Source organism: Pangasianodon hypophthalmus, chromosome 20 (assembly GCF_027358585.1).
Source record: "Pangasianodon hypophthalmus isolate fPanHyp1 chromosome 20, fPanHyp1.pri, whole genome shotgun sequence".
Taxonomy (NCBI): Eukaryota; Metazoa; Chordata; class Actinopteri; order Siluriformes; family Pangasiidae; genus Pangasianodon; species Pangasianodon hypophthalmus.
This window is the reverse complement of record NC_069729.1, coordinates 19996943-20020471: the sequence shown is the minus strand read 5'-3', so window position 1 is coordinate 20020471 and position 23529 is coordinate 19996943. Positions and strand designations below refer to the sequence as shown.

At 35.7% G+C, this 23529-nt stretch overlaps 1 protein-coding gene across 1 annotated transcript; it reads right to left on the bottom strand.

The window, feature by feature from the left end:
* Window positions 1-359: 359 nt before the first annotated feature.
* Window positions 360-23529, bottom strand: mmel1 (membrane metallo-endopeptidase-like 1). The gene is made up of 23 exons (XM_026932696.3): window positions 23383-23529; window positions 20398-20564; window positions 20144-20173; window positions 19606-19668; window positions 19192-19353; window positions 18982-19062; window positions 16637-16732; window positions 15583-15701; window positions 15381-15446; window positions 15143-15277; window positions 13954-14043; window positions 13736-13872; window positions 12850-12943; window positions 12248-12376; window positions 10835-10933; window positions 9089-9172; window positions 8866-8969; window positions 8185-8243; window positions 7333-7452; window positions 6559-6692; window positions 6181-6342; window positions 5800-5876; window positions 360-5235 (listed from the first exon to the last, which is right to left on the bottom strand). Exons 2-23 carry the CDS (start codon window positions 20552-20554, stop codon window positions 5136-5138), a joined length of 2298 nt encoding a protein of 765 aa, XP_026788497.2. The 5' UTR covers window positions 20555-20564; window positions 23383-23529; the 3' UTR covers window positions 360-5135.

Sequence of the window (23529 nt, the reverse complement as noted above, 5' to 3'; positions counted from 1 at the left end):
AAATTTACAAAAAGTATTCACATAGCAGCATCTGAAATTAGTGATGATTGATCTGCGAATGCATGACGTAGGTTGAACCAGATGTTGTAAATTCTGTAGTTCAAAATGGCTTTTAATGCACTTAGGAGGTGCGCATGGTTTAACATGCGATACGATTCAACATGCACGTGTTACTTTATTGTTTAGCTTATTAACAAGAAGTCTTAAAATAATGCATAAGACATTGAAAATCCACAAAAATCCATTTATCAGTACACACTTGGCATGAGTATTCAAGAACTCTCTAATCTTACAGATAATAGCATATATATATATATATATATATATATATATATATATATATATATATATAATGCCATTCTTAAAGGTCCACAAAGTACAAAACATATTTTTTTAACCTACTTTCCAAAGCCGTGGCATTTAAAATGCTACTAGCAGTTCTTGGCACAGAATGTTTCCCTTGAATTTCGTATACATGATTCTCTCTGAAAATGTACACACTCGACTCTTTGTGTGTTTGAAGTGTTTACGCCATCTTCTAACCTATGGAGGGATGTTGATGTACGTGGAGATGGATAAATTTACATATTTACGGTGAGTGATCACCTAATAGGGTAAAATTATACTACATATGACAAACACTTAAGGCTGTAACATACACACTTTATAAAATACCATCCGTTCCCCTGACCGCAGTTAGAACCATTTCCAATACAGAAGTGTAAATACAGACGAGTGACGAATTAAAAAAACATCAATTATTTATTTTTTCTGGCATGGTTTGGCTCCACTTGTCCCCTTATGGAGAGCATCACTGTAAATCAATACTATAATAACAATAATAATAATAATAATCATCATCACCTTTATCCTATGATGAATCATTTCTATCCTAGTGGGTGTGGTCTCTTCTATGATGACTCCATCCCCATCCCCAGGACACAAGGGATCAATGAATGGTTTGATGGGAATGAAAATGATATAAATTGTATGCTATGGCCTTCACACTCAATATATCACAGCTGAACTGAACACCTGTCAGAGATCTGGGAGTGATGTGTTAACCTACGTTCACATTAGCAAGCGACCATGCAACAGCTGATCGTTCATTTTCTACGTTCGTGCATGACATGGAGCCACGATTTCAGGTACAATGGCAAGCAACAAAGCGACAGCACAACAAGCGACATTTGAATCATGATTTTCTCACTTCTATACAAATTAGGTATGACATGGTAAAGCAACAAATCCAACCTACTGACTCAAATGATTCCTCAGACCAATCCTCTGGTTCCTTAATCACAAATTTAGTTCCTACCTGCAGCTGGTTCCCATTTACTGTTTGACACTCAAAAAGACTTATGACCGTGATTTCATCTTATCCTGTCATTTACAACCTCTCGTTAAATGTGTACAGAGACATTATGAAGAAAAATAAAGCAGAGATCGTCGGTGCCTCTGGTTCCTCAAAAGGAACAAACTACAAGCGACATGAGCAACTTGTCACTTGCTAATCTAAGCGTAGGGTTAACGTCGCTCTCCACCATCATCATCAAAACACCAGTGTTTGGAAGAACAGTGTTCATCACTCATGTACAGATCCAGAGCCTGAAGCTGTTCTGAAGGTTTATGTTGGTTTTTCTTTTTATTTGTCACTCGTCTGTACATTTTCCTGTGACATCCAGCCTAACTGACATTTTTATTTCATCTTTATGTAGAAAGTGAAAATATCTTTAATAAATGCAAATTTATCTAATCACTGGTATTATAAGATTATAATATATCAGATATTACAGATATTTCTGGACATTTTTACTAATTGATTTGGTCTACTGGCAGATAATTTTGCTTCCTTCTAAAGATAAATACTTTAAAAATGAGTAAAAATGTCCAGAAATAGGGTAACTAATCATTATATTTAAATTTTTAAACTTATTATTCAATTCATTTAAAGCTATAGTTATAATAAATAATATGATTACTAAATATACTAGTAAATAGACTAACTATACAAAGGATTATTAACCTATTTCTGGATATTTTTGCTTATTTAGTTTCAAACTTGATTTTTTTTTTTTTTTATTGCAAGATAATTTTGCTTCCTTCTGATTATCTTGCACAAGATGAAAAAAAAAAAAATTTCAAGCTTGAAATAAGTGAAAAATGTTCAGAAATAGGTTTAACACTCTTAGTATATTTACTATTATATTTAGTAATATTATTATTAATTAGAACAATTATTTTCATATTTATAATAAGAAATATTAGATAAATTTGAATATAGTCAAGATTTTTTTTGAAGTGTAGCTAAATCAACTATTATATTTGTGACTTTTTTAACCCAGATTTTTAAAGAACACCACGCTTTCCTGTTTATTTAGTCTGAACCCTCGTAACCCAGCCATCTCCTCCAAACAGTACAAGCCATTATGGTCCTGTAGAACTTGTAGGCTGGCAATAAAGCTTCAAAGGCAGATGTGAATATTCTGTTAATCAGAGTCTCTGTGATGAGAGATAACAGTCATAAATTAATGGTCCATGGCAACCAGATTTGTTTTTTCCCCTCCTTGCTTATTGACTAAGCTTTCAGAGCGTGTTTTCTCTTGAAGCCATCCGTGTTCCTGCACTGTTTGATCTTTTTGCTGATGCTCTCCAGGTCATTTCTTCCCTTCCGTCCGTCTTGTTTAGTTCTGCTGTCATTACTGGTTAATCAAGGTGGAAGAGAACAGTCTCTGGCCCTGACCACTTCTCTAATGAGGACGCTATCTCAGCGGAGTGGCCTTCGTCTACGCTCTGCTACGCCGCCTCCTGCAACTGATCAATTTAAGAGATCGAGAGGCTTCACTTCACCTGCCTGTCCTCCTCAAAGTCCTTGATCGTTATTCCCCTTCTGATACCCCTCATGCTGAGATGCAGTAAACTAAATGTGCCTGATTTAGCAATGCCAAAAGCAGTCGGCTGTGGATTCTGTGATAAATGACACCACCTGAATGTCAAATAAACAGCTTTATGGTCGACCTGGTATGCGGGAAATAAATCACAACCTCTTGAGATCAAAATGTGCGTCTAAAAATATTACCATGTGGGTCATTAATGAAAAATATTCTCATTATATGGACAGAATAACCAGGAAACCTTGTGGTTAACAGATTTTTTTTTCCTCCTAAGTAAACACAACAGTTCTAATTTAGATTAGCATTCAAATTTAGCAGTCATATCTAATTTAAGCAAAAGCATGACAAAACACTTTTATAATTGTTTACTAATGGTTTTCTATGCATTTCTTCCTGTAAAGAGTATGTTTCACAACATTCTGCCTTAGCTAATATGAAAACCTTTGAATTTTCTGTTTAATACTCGAACGTTATTGTATATAGAAGTAAAATCTCATTTTATAACAAGATAGATACACAAATGCAGATTTAAACATGGTTCTCATTTTAAAATATTTAAACCAATCTGTGTAGGATAATAGATTATTTAATATGTATTTAATGTTCAGAAAACTACTAATAAAGACTGCCATTATCTATGAATATCTATAAATACAAATTAATTATGTCCACTGAGCTTTCCTGTTAGTACAGACAGCTAGTACTAGTTAGGCTAGTTAATGATAGAACATTAGCTTTTATTTGTCACAGGTAGATACAAGTTAGATTTTAATATCTGAGGTATGATTTGCATTTCCATATCCTCAGTGATTTATTTAATAGCAGCCAAACCTCAAACATACTAGAACAACCACAATTTGATCACAATTTTATCACTAACATTAACTCAGTTAGCGATTTAGCTAGTCGATTTATGCTAGTAAACCAGCTTGCTACTAGCTAGTCACAGGGAGATACAGGCAGAGTGGGATTTTAGTATCAAATCTTGACTCATCATCATATACTAAGTTTTTTTTCTCTCTCTCATCAGAATCTGTCAAAAAAAATCTGTAACAAGCACAGTTTTTTTTTTCACATTAGCAACATTAGCTCGCTAGTTAGCGAGTTAGCTTAGTATGCAGGTTCTGTAGCTAGCATGTCATCCTCTCATAATTTTCACATTAGGTGATTTGTTCAAGCCAAGATCGCACACTCAGTCCATGTGAATCAGTTTTGTAACTAAATACTAATAAAAATGTAAATTTAGTGCTAAATATTTATAAACCTGTATGAATCTGAGATTTAAGACGATTTAACCCTCTAACATCATACTTTTCAATCCAGGGGTACTCTCTGGTGATATAAGCATAAATCTGGACAACTATACTGTAGCTATTTTTACTAATTTTACTACCCTTTTGTGATTTAGATTAGTGAGCCTACCTGTTTAGTGTGTTAACTAAATGTGTTCAACATAATAAAGCTGTTTTTAGAAATTATTTCCCACATATATGTAAAATGTGATAATTAAAGCGTCATGAATTTAACAGTCTTAAAGTCTTCAGGTAATTGTTTGACCTGATGGAGGCTCTAGAGCTCACATTCACAGCTCACTAATGCCTATAAACTTCAACCTGCAAGTCGTTTATTTCTGTCCTACAATAGATATATCTTTTTTCTTTCTTTCCTGTTTTTTGTCTCCACCATAACATTTTTAAGTCTGCCGTTCGCCGAAAGAGACAACCAGTGTGCTGGGTTTTAATTCTAACCTAAAGAAACACGTGGGCTTCAAAGCCTTGAGCTTTGTTGTAGATCCCCTACAGTTGGATCTTGTGAAAGGCTTAATACTTTCTCTCTAAAGCGCTCACCACATTTAAAGCCAGCAATACACATTAAAAATAGACAAATCTGTCAGAATATTAGGAAATGTGTCCACTATCAAAGGCGGCAGCTGTGTATATCATATCTGCCTCTTAATCTGGAATCAATACAGAATTGTAACACATGACAGACAAATATACAAATATCTCAACAAGTGATGACACGACACTCAAAGTGTCTCTTTTCCACCCCGCCTTCATTGCACTCGCCCTCTGCTTACTCATATAATGACTTTTTTAATGACTCACAGTTTCTGTAGTTTTCATAATAACCTCCTTCTTATCTCTTGCAACAGACACACATTAAGGCAGCTTATACAGTATATTATATATAAAACTGCTGCCTTGGTGTAAATAGTGAAGCTTATAGATTCCACTCAGACTACCACACTCTGCACTTCTCCTCTGGGTTCATAGGAGTACCTCTCTGGCACTGGAACGCCTCGGAAAAGGCTTCAAAATTCTGCAAGGAGCCCAATACCCTAATGTGATGAGACAGGAATACAGACAACGAGGTCTGGGTCATTATTTATGCATAAATATTACATTTTTAAAAATGTGTTAAAGATAGACACATTGTACTTTTTATCCATTTGTAGTTATTTAATGTTATGTAATGTTGGTGAAATAAGTTAGTTCCTGTTATCACTTTTTTAAATCTCTCTCGAAGTTAATAAGACAAAAACACTGACACTGGAGACTCCTTCCATAAATGTTAAATAAATGTCTCCTTACAGAAAACTTCACCACATCATCAATTACACATTTTTTAAAATCAATTTACGTGGAGCATCCGCCGTACAAGTCCCTGTGAATGAGCTGTTACTATAGAAACAATAATGTATTAGAACGAGGAGCATAAATATAAACGTGTAATTTGCAGCTGCACTACTGTTAGTGCTGCTATTATAGAAAATTAATCCACACCTTCTGACCAATCAGAATTGATAATTCAACAGTGCTGTGGTATAATGGTTATGTAAAGTACGGACTACGTCCTGTTAAGCATGCATGACTCAAGGTAAGCTTTATATGGAGGAATCTACCTGTACTCCAGAGGACTGTGGGGGTCGGTCTTGATGGATTGAATGGCATATTCAGGGCGACATGCTCCGCACCAGACCTGAGGAGGGCATTACATTATCACTAAAAGTAACCTTCTTCACATTATAGGCATGTCTTTATATTGGTTGTGATATTCAAGCTTTGATTCACTTATAAATGACACATCCCAGACACTGCCATTTAGCTGATGAAGATTTTCATCCATTTTGTTCCTGGAATTGGGCTATTTCACAACACAGCTCCCAGGAGCTTAACATTATCATCAGTTCTGTCATGTGAAAGTCAAATCAGCCCTGAGCTCATCTGCAGATTCAGGCCCTTCATCTCCATCCCGCCATCTTGCATTACTGTCTGTCACTCACCTGGGCAAAGTTGAGGAAGAAGAGCTGCTTATGATCCATGTCCAAACCAGGAAGACGAGGCTCCTCACCTTCCCTCTCCACCCACTTCATGTACGCCTTATACGCTTGCCGAACTCCTCCATTATCAGCAATGTTCTCCCCCAAAGTGGTGATGCCACTCACCTGGGCCGAAGAGGGACAGAAAATGTTGAACTTTTGAATCTTATAACTTCTGCTCTACCTCCTGATCTAATCTCCAACCTTTCAATCTTGTAAGGGTGTCAATTCATGCATTTGAGTCACTAAATAAGGTTTTATTTTAATATTAATCCCCGTTCTTAAACTGTATAATAAAAAGCTCTTTTTTACATTAATATATTTAAAACAAATGTTAATTACATTTTGACCTCCTGCAAGCTTCCAGTTGAATTTGCCGTACTGCTGCACCATGCATTTGGACTGTTCCTCAAACTGCTCTGTGGAGAAGTTGCTCCACCAGTTGTACATGTTTCCATCTTTGTCAAAGTTACGACCTGTGGGAGTGAAGAGTGTGTGTGCGAAAGCAAAAGGTTAGTGATTTCTACATCCATTAAAAGTAATACAGCTGGCTGGTGTTGCTCAAAATGTGCAGGAGAATACACAATCTGTGATATTTCCTCTAACCTATAAATATAAACAATTCTAAAAGTGCAAACCTTAAAATATCAATGAGATTAAAATGAAGTATAGAGGACTCCAAGATCCTCTAAAATGTCTCCAAACTTGTTTGTTCTTTAGCAAATGCTTCACCAAGTATTAATGATTGCCAACAATTTTGAAATCAGATAAAAAAAAAATTGGGCTGTATTCATAGTCAGCAGCTTACATCTAAAAGTTACGTGAATATTTTGTAAGACTTGTATTCAGAGTCGGGTTACGCACGTATATAAGTTGCATTTCTGGGTACGACATTCAAATTATGCGAATCACCTGGTCTGAACTCTGATGTGCGCAATTTATCTATTAAATCCTCACAAAGCATGAGTAACTCAGTTCTGAATAAAACCTGATGTTAGTCATCTCTGAAAAAAAAAAAATTTCTTGCCAGTACTTCTGGAGTTAACTCTCAGTCTGACTAAGACTGATGAAATTGGTGTTAATAATCAAAGGAAGAATTGACGATTGGTGACTCACCATGGTCATCGAAGCCGTGAGTGATTTCATGTCCTATAACCATTCCAATTCCTCCGAAGTTTAAGGCCTGGAGCTGTTTCTCACTGAAGAAAGGAGGCTGTAAAATTCCAGCAGGAAACACTGAGAGAGAGAGAGAGAGAGAGAGAGAGAGACGATAAGATCAGCTTAAAATAAAATATCTGTATGTTTGAACCATTAGGGTTATTGCTGAATGCAGAGAAATGCAGTAAAGATCTAATATTTTCTCCATTTCTCCACAAGCCCTCTGCTTCCAGCTGCCTCTCTGTCTCCAGAATAGCAATTTAGCCTGAAGTGTTTCCCAGAATGTCCAGGAACATTAAAATGTGCAATCTAAGAGTAATTATGTGGAAATTACTCCAGCTGAAAATCTGCATAATCACCCAGCTTTTGCAGTCTATGTATTAACGCAGCTTGAATAGCACGCTTTCCGTGCCTTGAGCGCATCTCTTTTGGCGACAGCTTTGTGTGCAGTGGAGCCTGAAACTAGCTTTATATTATCTACAAGAAAAAAAAGCCTTATGTGCATTACAGACATTATTTGCAGTGAGCTAAAGAGGCATTCAGACCGAGGACACAACTAGCGAGCAGTGTGTCCAGAAACAAATTCCTCTTCCACTGTGAGTTTGGCATTTAGTGCTTTATTTCTGTCATCCCATGGGCTTTTCACAATTAAAAGGTCACTGAGTTCAGCAGGATTTTGCATCACATTATTATTATTATTAGTAGTAGTAGTAGTAGTATTATGACTTGCAGCACAAAAATGAACTGCACATCTTAAAAAGGTTTAATCTAAGCATTTACATTTTTCAGTGCTTATTACTGTGAACTTACCGATCTGATTTCTGTTGTGAGAGTAAAAAGCATTGACCACAGCTGCACCAATGATCCACCTGACAAAATATTCATATAATGAGGCTACAGATGGATGAAGAAACTACGCAATACATTATGAGAATGTGTGCATTAGGGTGCTTTCACATGAGGTGGTTTGCTTTCGCTGTAGTCACAAATATTTTCGATCTTACTCAACATGACGTAAATCTTTTTGTACCAGTTCACTAACAAGACTTCTTGTAACAGCACTTTGTGCTCAGGTTTGTTTTCCGGCTAGACCTCCAACTTGCAGCCTGATTGGTGAGAAAGGTTAAAATATTTTTTGTTGAGGTAACAAAAAAGCATTCGCCTTTTCATCAGGAGATTGTGACTTCAAATCGTACAATGCTAGAGCAATGCATGACCAAGAGCCAAGCAAGGGGCATAATGTCTCTCCCCTGTCAATCACAGCAACACTAGCCAATCGTGCGTGTCTGTGAGCTATTATGTGGAATTGATTGATCGTCACTCTTTTGTGCTTAGGTTAACTTTGGACATACATCTTTGACTGAACAAATATTGCTTGTTAACTTTTTACTTTTAAAATGTGTGCTGGCAGATGAAAAACTCCCAGTGTGAAAGCAGCCTCATGTTTTAGTTTTATTCGTATTAGTTTTAATGTGTTTAGCTGTAACGCACAGCTCTGTATCCACAGGTTCCCGTAGCTTCTTGTGAGCTTTCTGAGCAGTTGCTTGAAGGTTTTCCAGAACATTCTCAAAGTAGCTCTCTTCACTGAACTTCAGCTGTAGACAAAAGAAAATACTGTGTTTATTGGAGGTAAACCACATGGACAAGAGATTTTTTTACATTTTACATTTTATTTTAAATGAGTAACTTCACAGAGAGAGTCTTCAGAGCTTACGTGGACGTATTCCTGATCCAGCTTCTCGTTGTCCTCTTGCAGGATATAGTCCGGATAGCCAATTTGCTCTGAGATAGACATCGCCTGAAACATCAAACGTCCTTATTGTAAGCTCAGCGTACTATGTTAAAATATCCTAATTAAAAATGAGTTATTATACAATAAAGAATTTATACAGTACAATACAAAACCAGTGCAGGCCATAGAGTCTTCAATTTAAATATAATAATAGATAATATAAAATATATAAAAATAAAGTATTTCTTACACATGATCAAACAAATATACACATTTCTACTTGACAACATTAAAAATTCCAAAAAACAACGAAATTGGACCATGGACAGTGAAATTCCAGGACCTTTAAGCCATTTTTTTTTTAAAGAAAAGCCTCTTCTAGTCTGTGTCAGTTAAACTACTAATTATTTCATCATTCAAGCAAGTAAAATAATCAGGGCAAGCGTGAGGTCTGTGTCTGTGTGGGTTCAAGTACTGATACCATATAGAGTTTCAAAATTATGATAATATGTTCCATATTGAATGTACTTCTCTAATTAAAGGACTTTCTAGTACTTTTTAATTACTATTCAGGAAAAAGGTCCACACTTCTATTTAAAAACTATTCTATTTAAAAAAAAAAGTTATATTTAAGTACTTCAAGCACTTTGTGTGAGCACTGTATAAGGACTTAGGAATAATCAATTAATACTGATTACTACTGATTATAGTGCAGAGTTAACTTCTTAAGTGTTTGTACTGGAGCTTTATAGTGCATAAAATCATATACATACAGTTGAGTGCAAAAGTTTGCATCCCCCGGAAAGTGGGGGAAAACTGAAAATGTATGTAGAGTTTTTTTTTGTTTTTTTTTTGACAAGATTACAAGACGGACAAAAATACAAAAATATAAGAAGGCAGTGTATGATATCTAGCAGAGTTAGAACAGACAATTGGAAAAGAACCTGGATGAAAAGAGGATCTAAAAGCTGCTCAGAGGATATATAAAAAGTTGGTAAAACATAGGCAAACATGGTATTAAAGAATATTTACAATGCTTTGCATAAGTATTTACCTTATTGTGTAGCGTTACAACCTGAAATGGACTTTACTGTTATTATACGTCATGAAACAAAATGTGTACATATGTATATCTACACAAAATAGCCCATAGTCAACAGAGGAGTTTACGCTTTGTGGTTACTCAGTAACATGACAAGCTGCTGCTTTTTGTCTTATTAACTTCAGCAGAGAGAAGAAAGAGAGGCTACTGTTTATAGCTGCTATAACGTAAGTGAGAACAGGAACTAACTTGTTTCATTGCCTTTCCACATTAAACGATAAATGGATAAAAAGTATGATGTGTCATTCACTAGTAAATTAAACATTGCAATCGTTTGAAGATTGCTTCAGGAACACAAAGAGGAAGCAAACACTTCAGGACGTACTTTAATTGGATATTTTATTCCTTATTTAATATTTTTCCATAAACAATTTGGCAGTTTTTGTTATATGTGATGAATGATGGTGAAACCTAAAACACTATGTTTTATTTACATTTACATTTATGGCATTTGACAGTCTAGTTGCTGATAATTAAATTTCTTTATTTTGTCTTTTGCACTAAAAAGGAATATTTTACTTCAAATCCTACAGGAAAATCCTACAGGGAAAAAATCAGAGGACTGGAGAAACACTCAAACACAGCCATTTGTCTAGTTGCTGAATCCTGTATTATGACTGTCTCACCTTCTCTCTTGCTTTCTCTTTCGACTGATCGTCCATCCAGTTCAGCTCTTCCAATGTTTCCACATAAGAATCCTGAATCTTTTTGATCAATTCACCAACCTGGACAGAAGAGGAAACAGTTTCAGATGGCAAGTAAAGTAATAAGTACACTTACAGACAAGCAATATATGATTTGCGGTACAACGATGAAGAGTTTGTTGTTTATTGACTCTAGACATGTACAAATGTATGTTCATCACCAGCAGCCTCAGGTTTAAGCACATGAACAAGTGTTTTGCAGAATATAATGCATTAGTCTTAGTTTTATCTATATTAATTTTATTAGTATTTCTCTTTTAACCATAAACATTTTCACAAAGTAGCTTGATCCGGATGTAGATTTAGATCCCTAATGAACAATTGGAGAGGCTACAGTGGCAAGGAAAAACTCCATGAGACGAAATGAGGAAGAAACCTTGACTCTAATGACTCAGCCCAACCTAAATTTTGCCAAATCATGTCTCATCAAGGTCAAACTTTTTGGACATAATTCTAAAACATATGTTTGGTGCAAAAACAAGACAGCGTAACACCCAAAGAACATCATACCCACAGTGAAAAACCGTGTTCTGTCAGCGTCATGCTATGGGGCTGCTTCTCTTAATCTTGGCCTGGGGCTATAATCAAGAAAGAGAATCATGGACAGCTCCAAACACTAATCTATTTTGGCACAATACCTGCAGGCCTCTGTTAGACAACTGAAGATAGAGAAATTCTTCACCTTCCAGCATGAAATTTACACCAAGCACAAATACAAGTCAACAAAGGAACAGCTTCAGAAGAAAACAATCAAAGTTTTGGTAAGGCCCAGTCAGAGTCCAGATCTAAATCCTATCGAAAACCTGTGGAATGACCTGAAGAGGGCTGTGCACAGGAGATCCCCTCGCTATTTGATAGATCTGGAACATTTTTGCCAGGAACAGTGGAATAAAATTAGCAAATCAGGATGCTAAGTTGGTGTTAAGTTGGCAGACTCTTACCCAAAGAGACAGAGTATTACAAGCACACACACCATGTGTAAGTAATCTGTATGTAACCAGGTTAGTGTAAGTTTTTTAATGTAAGTTTCTTTTTTTCACTAAAACATTTTTATTTGTTTTTAACTTGAAATTGCTGGTGGCTATTTTACATTAAAGGTGGAAAAATATCTGATATTTTTTTACATCACAAAAACATGCAATGTTAACAGGGGTATGTAGACTTTTTATATCCACTGTAGACACAAATCTATAGTATATATATATATATATATATATATATATATATATATATATAGACACTAATCTATCTCCAGGCGAGATAATCCACTGAAGCATGGGTGATGCAGATGATTTCGTTCTGTTGCTTGTCTAAGAGTCCTTTATTAAGACTCACCATGCGCTTGCTGTCTCCAGCAAAGGTCTCGCGTACGTACAGAGCCCCTACTGCGTTCTCCATGTTGTTCTGGACGTAGCGCACACAATCACGCCAGCGTGCCTCTTCCACCGTGGTCCCATGTAAAGCCTGAAAATTATGTGAACATAAAAACAGAAATGTGAGAGTAGAGCTAAGAAATATTGGGGAAAAAAGTATACAGGGTTACCAGTGTGCAGTCTGTCTGTCTGTGGAGTGATTCCTCAATTCAGCTCAATTCAGTTCAATTTTATTTGTATAGTGCTTTTAACAATGGACATAAAAATGGTAAAAAAGCAGCGTTACAGAAATAAATAAATTCTGAATATAAATTTAAAATTTATGAATTTATCCCTAATGAGCGAGCCAGAGGTGACGGTGGTGAGGAAAAACACACTGAAACGACATGAGGAAGAAACCTTGAGAGGAACCAGATTCAACAGGAAACCCATCCTCATCTGGGTGACACCGGATAGTGCGATTATAAATCATTCCCTTCTATAACTGTGTACTCCATGGTCAAATAGTGCAATTGTGTAACCACGAAAATTCATAATAGTTTTCACATGAAGTCTATTTCTCACCTTTCTGTAGTGAGCTCGGACGTCTTTCATGCGTCGACTCAGGCTGCTGACTCGCTCCATGATCAGCATCCAGACCAGATAATTCTGCACAGTCCTGCATTATTTTTATAATAATACAATAATAATAGGTACAATACAGATGTATCTAATAAACTGACAACTCTGTGTATAGAACCAAATAAAATTTTATACTACATGAAGACAAACAGATTGATATACAGTATGTAAATAATAAGAGTAGATTAGCGAGATGTATCGCTGTCCATTTAATTTCAGCTGTTTTTATTGTAAATAATTTATATTATAAATAATTGTATTACATTAATTTCACAAAGTTGGCTATTCATAGTTGTTTTTTTTTTATTATTTGATATTATTATTGTGCATAAATACTCTGTTTAATCTTTTATTTGTTCATGTGTAGCCCTTTAAAATAATATATAAATTAAGATTCTTGGTATCCCTATTCTTCTTATTTTTCTCTTATTATTTTCATTGTTATAAACAAAATTGGCATGCATAAAAACAACATGAGAGCTTATAAGAAGTGTAGTGTAACATAAAATGTACATATTAGGACACTAGGATCTCATGATGATATAGTCAGCTCCAGAATTTTTGGCACCCTTGATGACGTGTGGTTTTAATTAGAAAAACGTTGGACTTCTTTCATATTTTCACTGTCTGATCAAGCTAATTAACCACAAACACTTTTTTTTTCTTTTTACCCATCTTTTAGCATGGGTGCCAATAATTCTGGAGCTGACTGTATGATAACCAACACATTATTATGCATTCAGACTGGTTTCTATTTTAGTGAATGTGAATTATTAAGTATTATTAATTATTAATTACAAAAATAGTTCATCAGAGCTCGAGGTCTGACCTGCGGTTGTATCTAGAAAGCACGGTGTCGAGCTTTTCGAGGTAGGGTGAGCAGTAGACCACGACGGGCTCGTCAGGCTGCACTGTGATGGAAACGCTTGCCACGATGCCCTGGATGTAACGGGTCCAGTTAAAACCCTGAGAGAGAGACAGACACAGTGTTACACCCCTGTCTCCTCTCTCACTCAGCAGGTTTAACTCTGTGAGTCAGGAACTCACGCCGAGGTTAAAGCTCTCCTGCACGTCCCGCAGAGTCATTTTGTTGTAGAGCACAGTGATGTCGTTGCGTTCCTCGGCCGGAGACGTGGCCTGAGGAAACAAGATAACTATTAACCCCTTTCCTCTGAGCCATCATCTGTATTATTTGTTTATAACACAACACTGTTGAACTCTGAATTCTGGATTCTGATTGGTCAGAAGGTGTTGATTCATCTTCTGTAACAGCAGTTAACATTAGTGCAGCTGCAAATCACAGGTTTATATTAATGCACTCGTTATTATAGAATACGTTATCATTTCTATAGTAGCTGCTTACACAGGGACTTGTATGGTAGATGCTGCACATAATCTAAGATTAATAATAAACAGATTAAGACTGGTGTTGTTATTTAACAAAGTATACATAGAGCCAAAGAGAACATGTAATCATTGATGTGGTGATATTTTCTGGAAGGAGATGTTTATTGAACATTTATGGAAGGAGTCTACAGTGTCAGTGCTTTGTTAACAGTTTTCCAACATCTTCAGGACAGAGGTTTTTATGCTTTTTTGCGATTTCCCCGGTAACATGTTAAACTTCCTTTTTTTTGTCCAAGTTAAAGAAAAAGCAAGACTGGTGAAGTAACAACTATTTATAGCTGCTATAACAGGAACTAACTTGTTTCACAACATTAAATGAAGCTATAAGTGGATAAAAAGTATGGTGTTCATTTTAATTTAGTAAAAATTGTAATCAGTGGCATACTGCTGTAGCATAAGAGGAATAAAACACTTCAGGGTGGCAGCAGTAACTCTGCTTCATCACACCACTTTGTTGTTGATTATTTTCCTATAAAAGCATAACATGGAGTGTATTATTGCTTCCATAGCATTTTAATAGTTTTTTTATATCAATATGTAAGATTTTGCTGTTGATAAACATTGACTATATATTACATAGTGACATAGTGTAAAAGTTTATTAGTCTAATTCAGCATCTGCCCCTAGATTCCATTTTAGGTGAGTTTTGAGCAACACTGGAGTATTCCTTTAAAGATTCATTCACTGATGTTCACCAAAAACTCAAAATCACTTTGCTTCTATGCACTTGTAGGTTTTAAATTAGGTATTTTAAAACTTAGGATTTACTTTTAATATCTTGCGTGTTATCTTCCATCTGATATTGCCATCTGATGCAGATGTTACTCACATTAGCGATGTCTCTCTCCAGCTCCATCACTTGCATCATGTCCTCCCACACGCGCTCGTCATCCTGGGTGAGGTTCCTGTCCTCCCGTACTATTTTCGCCATGGAAACCATGAACTGCAGGTAGGCCTCACGCACCTACCCATACAAACAAACACAGGCCGCTGCTCAACCCTGTAATTATCACGTGGGCGGCGAGTGGATGTGCAGATCACTGAGAAAGACATGGTGCACATTTTACCTTTTTGTAGTTGCCATCATTGAGGTAATAATCTCTTGAGGGCATTCCTAGAGATGGCTGGTCAATCTGTGGAAATGGGATGGATTGGTAGTGGCTATAAACTATATTTCATTTTCTGTATCATAAAGTTTATTGAATACTGGATTTAAGTGGCTATAAAGCTCCTCAGAAATAAACCAATTCAGGAGATTGTTCTCTTTACGTGAATGATGTGGCGGCTTGAGTCTCGATCATCGGGCCAAACAAACATTTCCAGCAAAATCTTCTTGTTGTAATGAGAGTTTAGGGACGCCAGCATGTGCTCCAGACTCCAGGACTCCTCTGTGAGCACAAATGGACAAAAAAAACATCAGCATCTTTAAGATTCTGCCTTCCTGTGACAAAATACAGCCTGTTGATCACATACAACATAGATCAAATCCAAGATTACAGTTAGAAAAGTCACATGAACATCACATGTGAATAATCACATTAATTTTTGTTTTAATAATTATATTATTCATGTTATATTTCACACATTTTCACATTTCACGTTGTGCATGTTTGTATTTTTCATGTGATTTTCACATCTTTTTTGTAACACATGCTTATATGATGTTGATGCTTATTATTTATTTTTCCACATATGATTTTTAAAATTTATTTTCACTTGTGATTTTTTTCCCACATTACTCATACGAATGTGATATATATATTTTTTTTTTTTTACATATGATTCATTTATTTTTGCATTTTTTTACACATTAATTTATTTTCACATATAATTTTTATTTGCACGAGTCATTTATTTTCACGTTAACTTTTCACACGCAGGAAATGTGCTTTTATTTATTATATATTATTACATGGGGTCAGACATTTACTCGAGCCCACAAGTGCAATTCTAGGGCACAACATGTTGAAAATGCAACTGAAAAACATACGATCACATGTGAAAAGTCATTTTTCCATTCTGTACTGGAATTTGCACTACTACAGACTAACCGTGTTTTTATTTATCAAATGCTATTACAAATTAATTCCACCATTCAGTTTAATTATAACATCACATAAAATGGCCAGATTTAGTGAGAGAGGAATCTCTCCTGTCTTGAACCCATCTCTCGTGGAGCTCTAACCTTCCCAACCAATCTGCTCCTTATCAACTCGCTGAGACTCCAGCCTCGGTGCTATTGTTTTTATCCCATTAAGCTAAAACACAGACACCGCTGTCCCCTATTATGTAGACTCACAGGGGGACACGGTATCTTTGGTACCTGCTGTGCTGTTCCAGTCCTCAGAGGCTACAGGCCAGTCACCAATACTGTCAATGAGCTTGAGGAGGGGCTGCGAGTCGCGCTGCTCGATCACACCTATAGGGGGCAGCAGTTTGATCAAGTTACACATCAGGAATCGACTAATCGCATCCTACTGAGTCAGGAAACTGGCTGCAGAAATAGTGCCCTTGTATAAGCCAACCAGAAAATCTTTACAGAGCAGGTTTTAGACCACCTTGTTCTTTAATTTTCGATCTTTCTCCTTCCTGAAATTTAGTTTCACCCAGTGTCTTGTTGCTTTTGATCATTAATCTTTGATTTTCTCTGGATCATTCCCTTTTCCTGTAATTTAGCTTCATTTGAAGTGTTGTTGCTCTACTATTATTTTCTCCACTGGTGACTGGATGATTTCCGCCTTTGCCCAGGTGTTAGCATCTATGTATTTTATTTTATTTATTTATTTATTTATTTTAAATAGGTGACAAAACACACAAATAAAGTATATATATATACTTATACATATAAGTATATTATATATATATATATATATACATAATGTGATTTTTTCAATTTTTTATGATTTTTTTTCTTCCTGGGAAGTTTAGTTGCATCCTTATGCCGATCGATGAAACAGGATTGTCTTTTTGATGGATTAAAAAGATGTTAATCTCATAAAATACAGGAGCTGTAAAAAATAAATAAATAAATAAATAAATATTAGGGCCATTGAACATAATGTGTTGGTCTGAGAAGGGTTTGTCTGCAAACTGGTGGGAATTTCCTGAGCCCATTTATGGACTCAAACTGTGAAAATTAGCATGTATTAGCCATCCACCTACCATTACTGGTAATATATATATATATATATATATATATATATATATATATATATATATATATATATATATATATATATATATATATATATATGTGTGTGTGTGTGTGTGTGTGTGTGTGTATGTACTGGCTTTACAAATCCCCTCTAGCTATTACTAGTATCCTATTAAATTCTATTAAAGTATCTGCTGTTAGCTAGTGGGATATTGTTAGCAGCAAAATTTATCAACATTTATTTTAGTATTTAAAAAAAAACTCATATTAACCCTGTCAGATTTCATGTTAGCTAACTGACCAACTTTATCTTTACCTATGAATACTATGAATATTTATTAATATTAATTAAAATCCTCTCAGCTTTATCAGTGAATATTAAGAACATTTATTAAGATGAACTGGAAACAAAATCCTCTCAGAAATCCTGTGAGAATTTATATTAGCTAGATGGCTAGCTTTATTGTGAAAAATAATTAATATGACCTAAAATTCCTTGAGAAATCCTGTCAGGTTAGCTATAGCTGGTTATCTTTATCAGTGAAGATTATGAAAATGTATTATGATTTGAAAATCCTCTTAGAAATCCTGTCAGGTTAGCTTATGTTAGCTTACCAGTAAACATTATTTAACATTTATTAACATGAACTGGGGAGAAAATCCTTTCAGAAATCCTGTGAGGATTCATGTTAGCTAGATGGCTAGTTTTTCCAGTAAAGATTGTGAACATTTATTAATATGACCTAAATCCTTTTAGCAGTCCTGTCAGGTTAGCATTAAAGCTAAATATTCAGATATTGAACATGTACTGGACATCTCATAGACATACAGATTAGGAACATGACTTGAAATAATCTAAGTTGTCCTGTCAGATTAGCTTATGTTAGCCAGATGGCTAGCTTTAGCAGTAAAGATTATATTTAATAATATGACTTTAAATCAGCTCAGAAATCCTGTCAGTTCATGTTAGCTAGCTGGCTAAAATACAGTGCCTTGCATAAGTATTTACTCCATTGAACTTTTACTTTTGTAGTGTTACAACCAGGAACTGAAATGAACTTAATTGAGATTATATTGAAAACCCTGATTGATATTTTCCCAGAACTTTGTCTCAGGCTTGTTTTGTTTTGTTTTGTTCTTTGGTTTACATGATTTTGTTTAAATTTAGGTATGTTCTCTAACAAATTCTGTAACAAATGTATTTATATTATAGCAGTTTCACAATTACAGGGGGGAATGCTTATGCAACAACTATTTTTACACTGTTTATTTCTAAAAAAAAAAAATATTTTTATCAAACATATTCATTTTTATCCACACTTCAATATTATGGGCTATTTTTTTTGTTTCAATATTATGGGATATTATAATTTTTGTGTTTAGTTTTTGTGATTAAGTCTATTCCAGTTCCAGGTTGTAACACTACAAAATATGGAAAATTTCAAGGGGGTGAATACTTATGCAAGCCACTGCGATTAGAGTCCTGCATGCTGTCCAAGGGAAAACACACTCACTCTCATTCATACACGATCTGTAGAGCACTTTGGCTTTCTTGAAAGCTTCCCGGTCACGTTCGCTTTGTGTCTCCAGAACCCCTGAAGCCAAAAAAAAAAAAAAAAAACCCAAGACAAGAGAACAGTAAATTGAATTAAGTATTCGTTTGAAGTAAATTGAAATCAGGACGTCCCTCTGCACATCATTCCACACACAAAGGTGACACTGACCCTTGAGCACAATTTCCAGCTCGTCCCTCAAGATGTTGAAGACGCTGTGGAGCGAGCTGGTCTCGGGGATCACGTGCCTCTCCAGCCAGCCTCCACACGCGTACTGGTAAAAGTTCTGGCACGGGTCCACGCTCTGGTCCATGTTGTGCAGTAACCTTGCCGCTGGGAGAACAGCCGTGCAGGGAGGGAAGTGTTTCTCATCCTCATAACTCAGTTTATGATCATTTTAATCAAGACAACTGGCACTCTATTTTACGCAGTGTAGCTTTACAGATACGAGACATAAAAATACACCACTAAAAAATGTAATTCTGAAGACATACAATGCTTTCAACAGATTTTACACCACTTTACTCAGAATTATTATTATTATTATTATTATTAATATTATTATTATTATTATTATTATTTCACCTGCAGTGACACAGTCTGGGGTTGTGCACACGGTGGTGTCTGGGTTCCTGCGATACTCCAGGCCTGTAAAACCACATCATCACTTAAAAATCATAGCATTTCATATGAAGTCCAAATAAGTAGTGTATTTCTAGCACTCTTTATGGCATAATCTCCTCAGAAACTAGATTTTGTTCCGTCTAAAGCTATAACTGGAATTGGGAAATTGTGATATTAGGGTTAGTGTGGCTAAAATTTTATCTCTATCAACTGACTGACTATGAAAATATTAGCATCGATCAATGCATTATATCATGAGGTATCATTGATTAGTTAATAAGAAACTATTAAACACACACACACACACACACAATTAAAGACAGATAGACAGTTTAACTTGTGATGTCTAATTCTGGGAGAATTTCTAAATCAGGCTTTACATTGTCCAAATAAAAGACTGAATGTCTGAGTGCTAGCTAGCTAAATCATTAACCTTAGTTGTTGTTAGCTAGCTTATGCTAGCTTTCCTAAGAATGTAACCACAGGTTATATACAGTACCTTTTGTTGCACCATTTCTATATGAATAATCTGTTAAAAAAAAGTGAAAAATCACTCATTAAAAGCGTTTACATTTATTTAATATTTTCTTATTACATTAATAATTGTTATTTGAGAAAGTAGTGCAGATTTATTTGCATCTACTAGACTAATTAGCACTTCAGTTGTGTTTCTCTTTAAAGAATTGTTGAGTATTAATGAGCAACTTTGTATATTAATGTAGCCCATAAAACATGCTAAGGTTTGTTTCACACCTTTGAGCGCTGAAGCGTAAAGCACGACCAGTCCCGCCAAAGCGCAGCTCATCAGCAGTAATATAACGGACAGGCCGATCTCCACTACGGTCCAGTGATGCTTCCTCGGCTTGGTTGTTTTTTCCATTATATCCATTTGGCTCTCGGATTTTCCCATTCTGTGAGTTCTGAAAACCGCACAGTGGTCATATGTGTATTTGGTAAGATTAATTTGTACATTTGTGATAGAAGTCAGACTTACCTTGTTTTGTACGTTTATTGTATTGTAACTTAGCTACGGTTAGATTGAGGATGTGTCTGTCGCGTTAGCTAATGCTAACATTTTGTCATTTTTACCATCAGTCTGGCTTTACACTGTCCAAATAAAAGACTTAATGGCTGATCAATAGCTAGCTTAAATCATCAGCTGTATTTAAAACATCAAACCATTAAAAACAACATAAAACTGAGAAGATGACATGAAAGACAATGTGAAACAATAAATGCAAAATTTAAAATATTTTTAGATTTGTTAAGAATGCATATGACTTGGGTACAAACTGTTCTTAAATCTGGTGTATTTTTTTTTACATCAGATACATCAGATTTGATCTGATTCACCAGTATTTTTTTGCTGCCTGTCTGATGACAAGGTGGTGTGTTGGCAGGGTGGGAGGAGTCGTTAATGATACTGTTGGCCTTGCTGAGCCAGCGTGTTGCATACACAGCCTCTGCTGAAGGTAGGCTTGAGGTAGTCTTTTAGTTGTGAAGTGTGGTTTGGGACTTAGCCAGCGTGACCTACTTTTAGTTGATTTGTTTGCTCGCATGACCCTGTTGCTTACTGTTTTGTGGAGGTGGAATTGATGCGTCACAATTTTCACACCTGTCTACAAACCAAACCGTGTGGCTATGAATGTGTATAGTTGTGAAATGGGAGTGACTGCTACTATACGTCATCTAAATGATCTTAAAGGAGAAATCCACCTTGAACCAATGCATAATAATAATTCTGATAATTAAAATATGTTTTTCTTAGCTGACTTTTTTAAAACTTAATATTGGTAATTTATAGGTGATTCGCATTTATCAAAAAAAAAATCTGGAGGCAGTTTAGCTTACAAAAAAACATTTACACACAGCTTTACTAAATGATTAATACATGTTTTCGTAGGCTAAACTGACCTGATTTTCTGATTCTCTTCATACTCATGTGTCGATAAATGCCAAACAGCCAGAAGTTCTAAGTTCGTAGCATAGCTGAGTTACATTTAGCCACAACCAGAAAACTCCATAAAAGGCAAAGCACAAAGAGAGCTGACAAAATGGCGACTAAAGGGTGAAAGAGCGCCTCCTAAGCGTGATGTGCACAAAATCTTCCAGTAATGCAGCTCAGCCACTGCAACGTGTCGTCTACCACAGACACACACTAACGCTTCCTCCTTTTATAGGGTGCCATTATTGTTGTCCTAATGGAATGTCCAGTCTTATTTGTCTTATTTCATGCTTTATTTCAGATCGATAATATGAAATGGCTGCATTTTATAAAACGTCCGTTTGATTGGTGTGTAAAATTGAAATAAATTTTAAACTTGACAGCGTAATCTGTTTATAAAATCTCAGTCACACATCAACAATTATACCATTTGAAGCCAATCAAGGTTCACATTAATGAGTGTCCATATACATAACTTTACACAAACTCAGAAGCAAAATGAAGGATATAGGTTTTTCCCAACGAAGAGGAATTTCATAAACATCACGTTTCTTGTGTAAATGCTCCTGCAAACGATTTACGAATCATATCCTGCGAGACTAATGATGCCCAGTGTGTGTAGCTTGTTGTGTAATTTGACATATCACACACGAGCATTCAAATGAGATATACTTACTTCTTAATCGTAACCTTTTTACCGGTGTAATGGAGGCACGGAGCGTTTATATTTTATGTTAAATAGAAGCAGCATGCTTATGGCTCGGAGGTTTCGGGTGATAAAAATCAGGCAATGTGTGCCATCAGGTCTCGTTAACCCATGCTGATGAATACTCATGGACACGTATATACGTATCACACAGTGTGATGGATGTGTGTGTGTGTGTGTGTGTGTGTGTGTGGGGACTGTTGCTAGAAGATGCCAACACCAGCCAGCTGATAAACACAGTGCTGGCTTGGTCCCATGCCAGAATGTGACATCTAGCAATTTGTCTGATTTGTGTGTGTGTGTGTGTGTGTATGTGTGTCTCCTACTGACTCAAATTTAAAGGAAGACTTCATTTATCAAGAAAATCACATAATTCTCAACATAAATCTGAACAAAATACATAGTGACCCATGCTCTATATAGCGCTGATCTTAATTTATATTGAGCAATAGGAGAAAACACATTTGTATAAGAGTTCTCCGGGTTCTATGGTAAAAAACACGGTTGTATAAGAGTTCTACAGGTTCTACAGGAGAAAACATGGTTATATTAGTTTTCTAAGGGTCCTATAGGAGGAAACATGAGTGTATAAGTGTTCTACAGATTCTATAGGAGAAAAGGTGCTTGATGTTCATTTGAAATGTGTTAAATGGCATTGCGTGTCGACCGAAATACTTAAAGCTGGATGTGAAGGTCAAATAAATTTGTGGAAAGTATTTAAATCAAAATGAACTTAGATTAGATTAGGTTTAAAAATAGTAGCACGACCTCGTCAATCAATTCTAGGCTATGTAAATGCATACGACAGACATTAATATCTGAACTAAGCATTAAAAATGACAGAAGGAAAAACATGCATTGTGTGTTGCTTCATCTGTTCATTATGCAATCATTTTGTCAAATATATAATTAATGAAATATTTTCTTCTATAATAGAGAGAGAAAGAGAAAGAGAGAATCCTCTCGTGAGTATGAGTAACAGGTTATTCCGTTTAATCACCACGATGCCCTTCAGCATGACGACAAATCACATCTACTTCAGTCTGGGAAAAAAATGTTTGCAAACTAAAATCAGAAGCGTTCTTACCTCTGGGGTTTTTTTGGGGGTTGGGGGCCGACCCTCTCTGGACGCCTTTCAATTTCTCCAACACCCCTTCTAGGTTTTCACCCAGAGCTGGTGTGTGGAGAAATGAAGCAGCATGCAGACGGCTGGATGCCAGTGGGACTGTGTGTT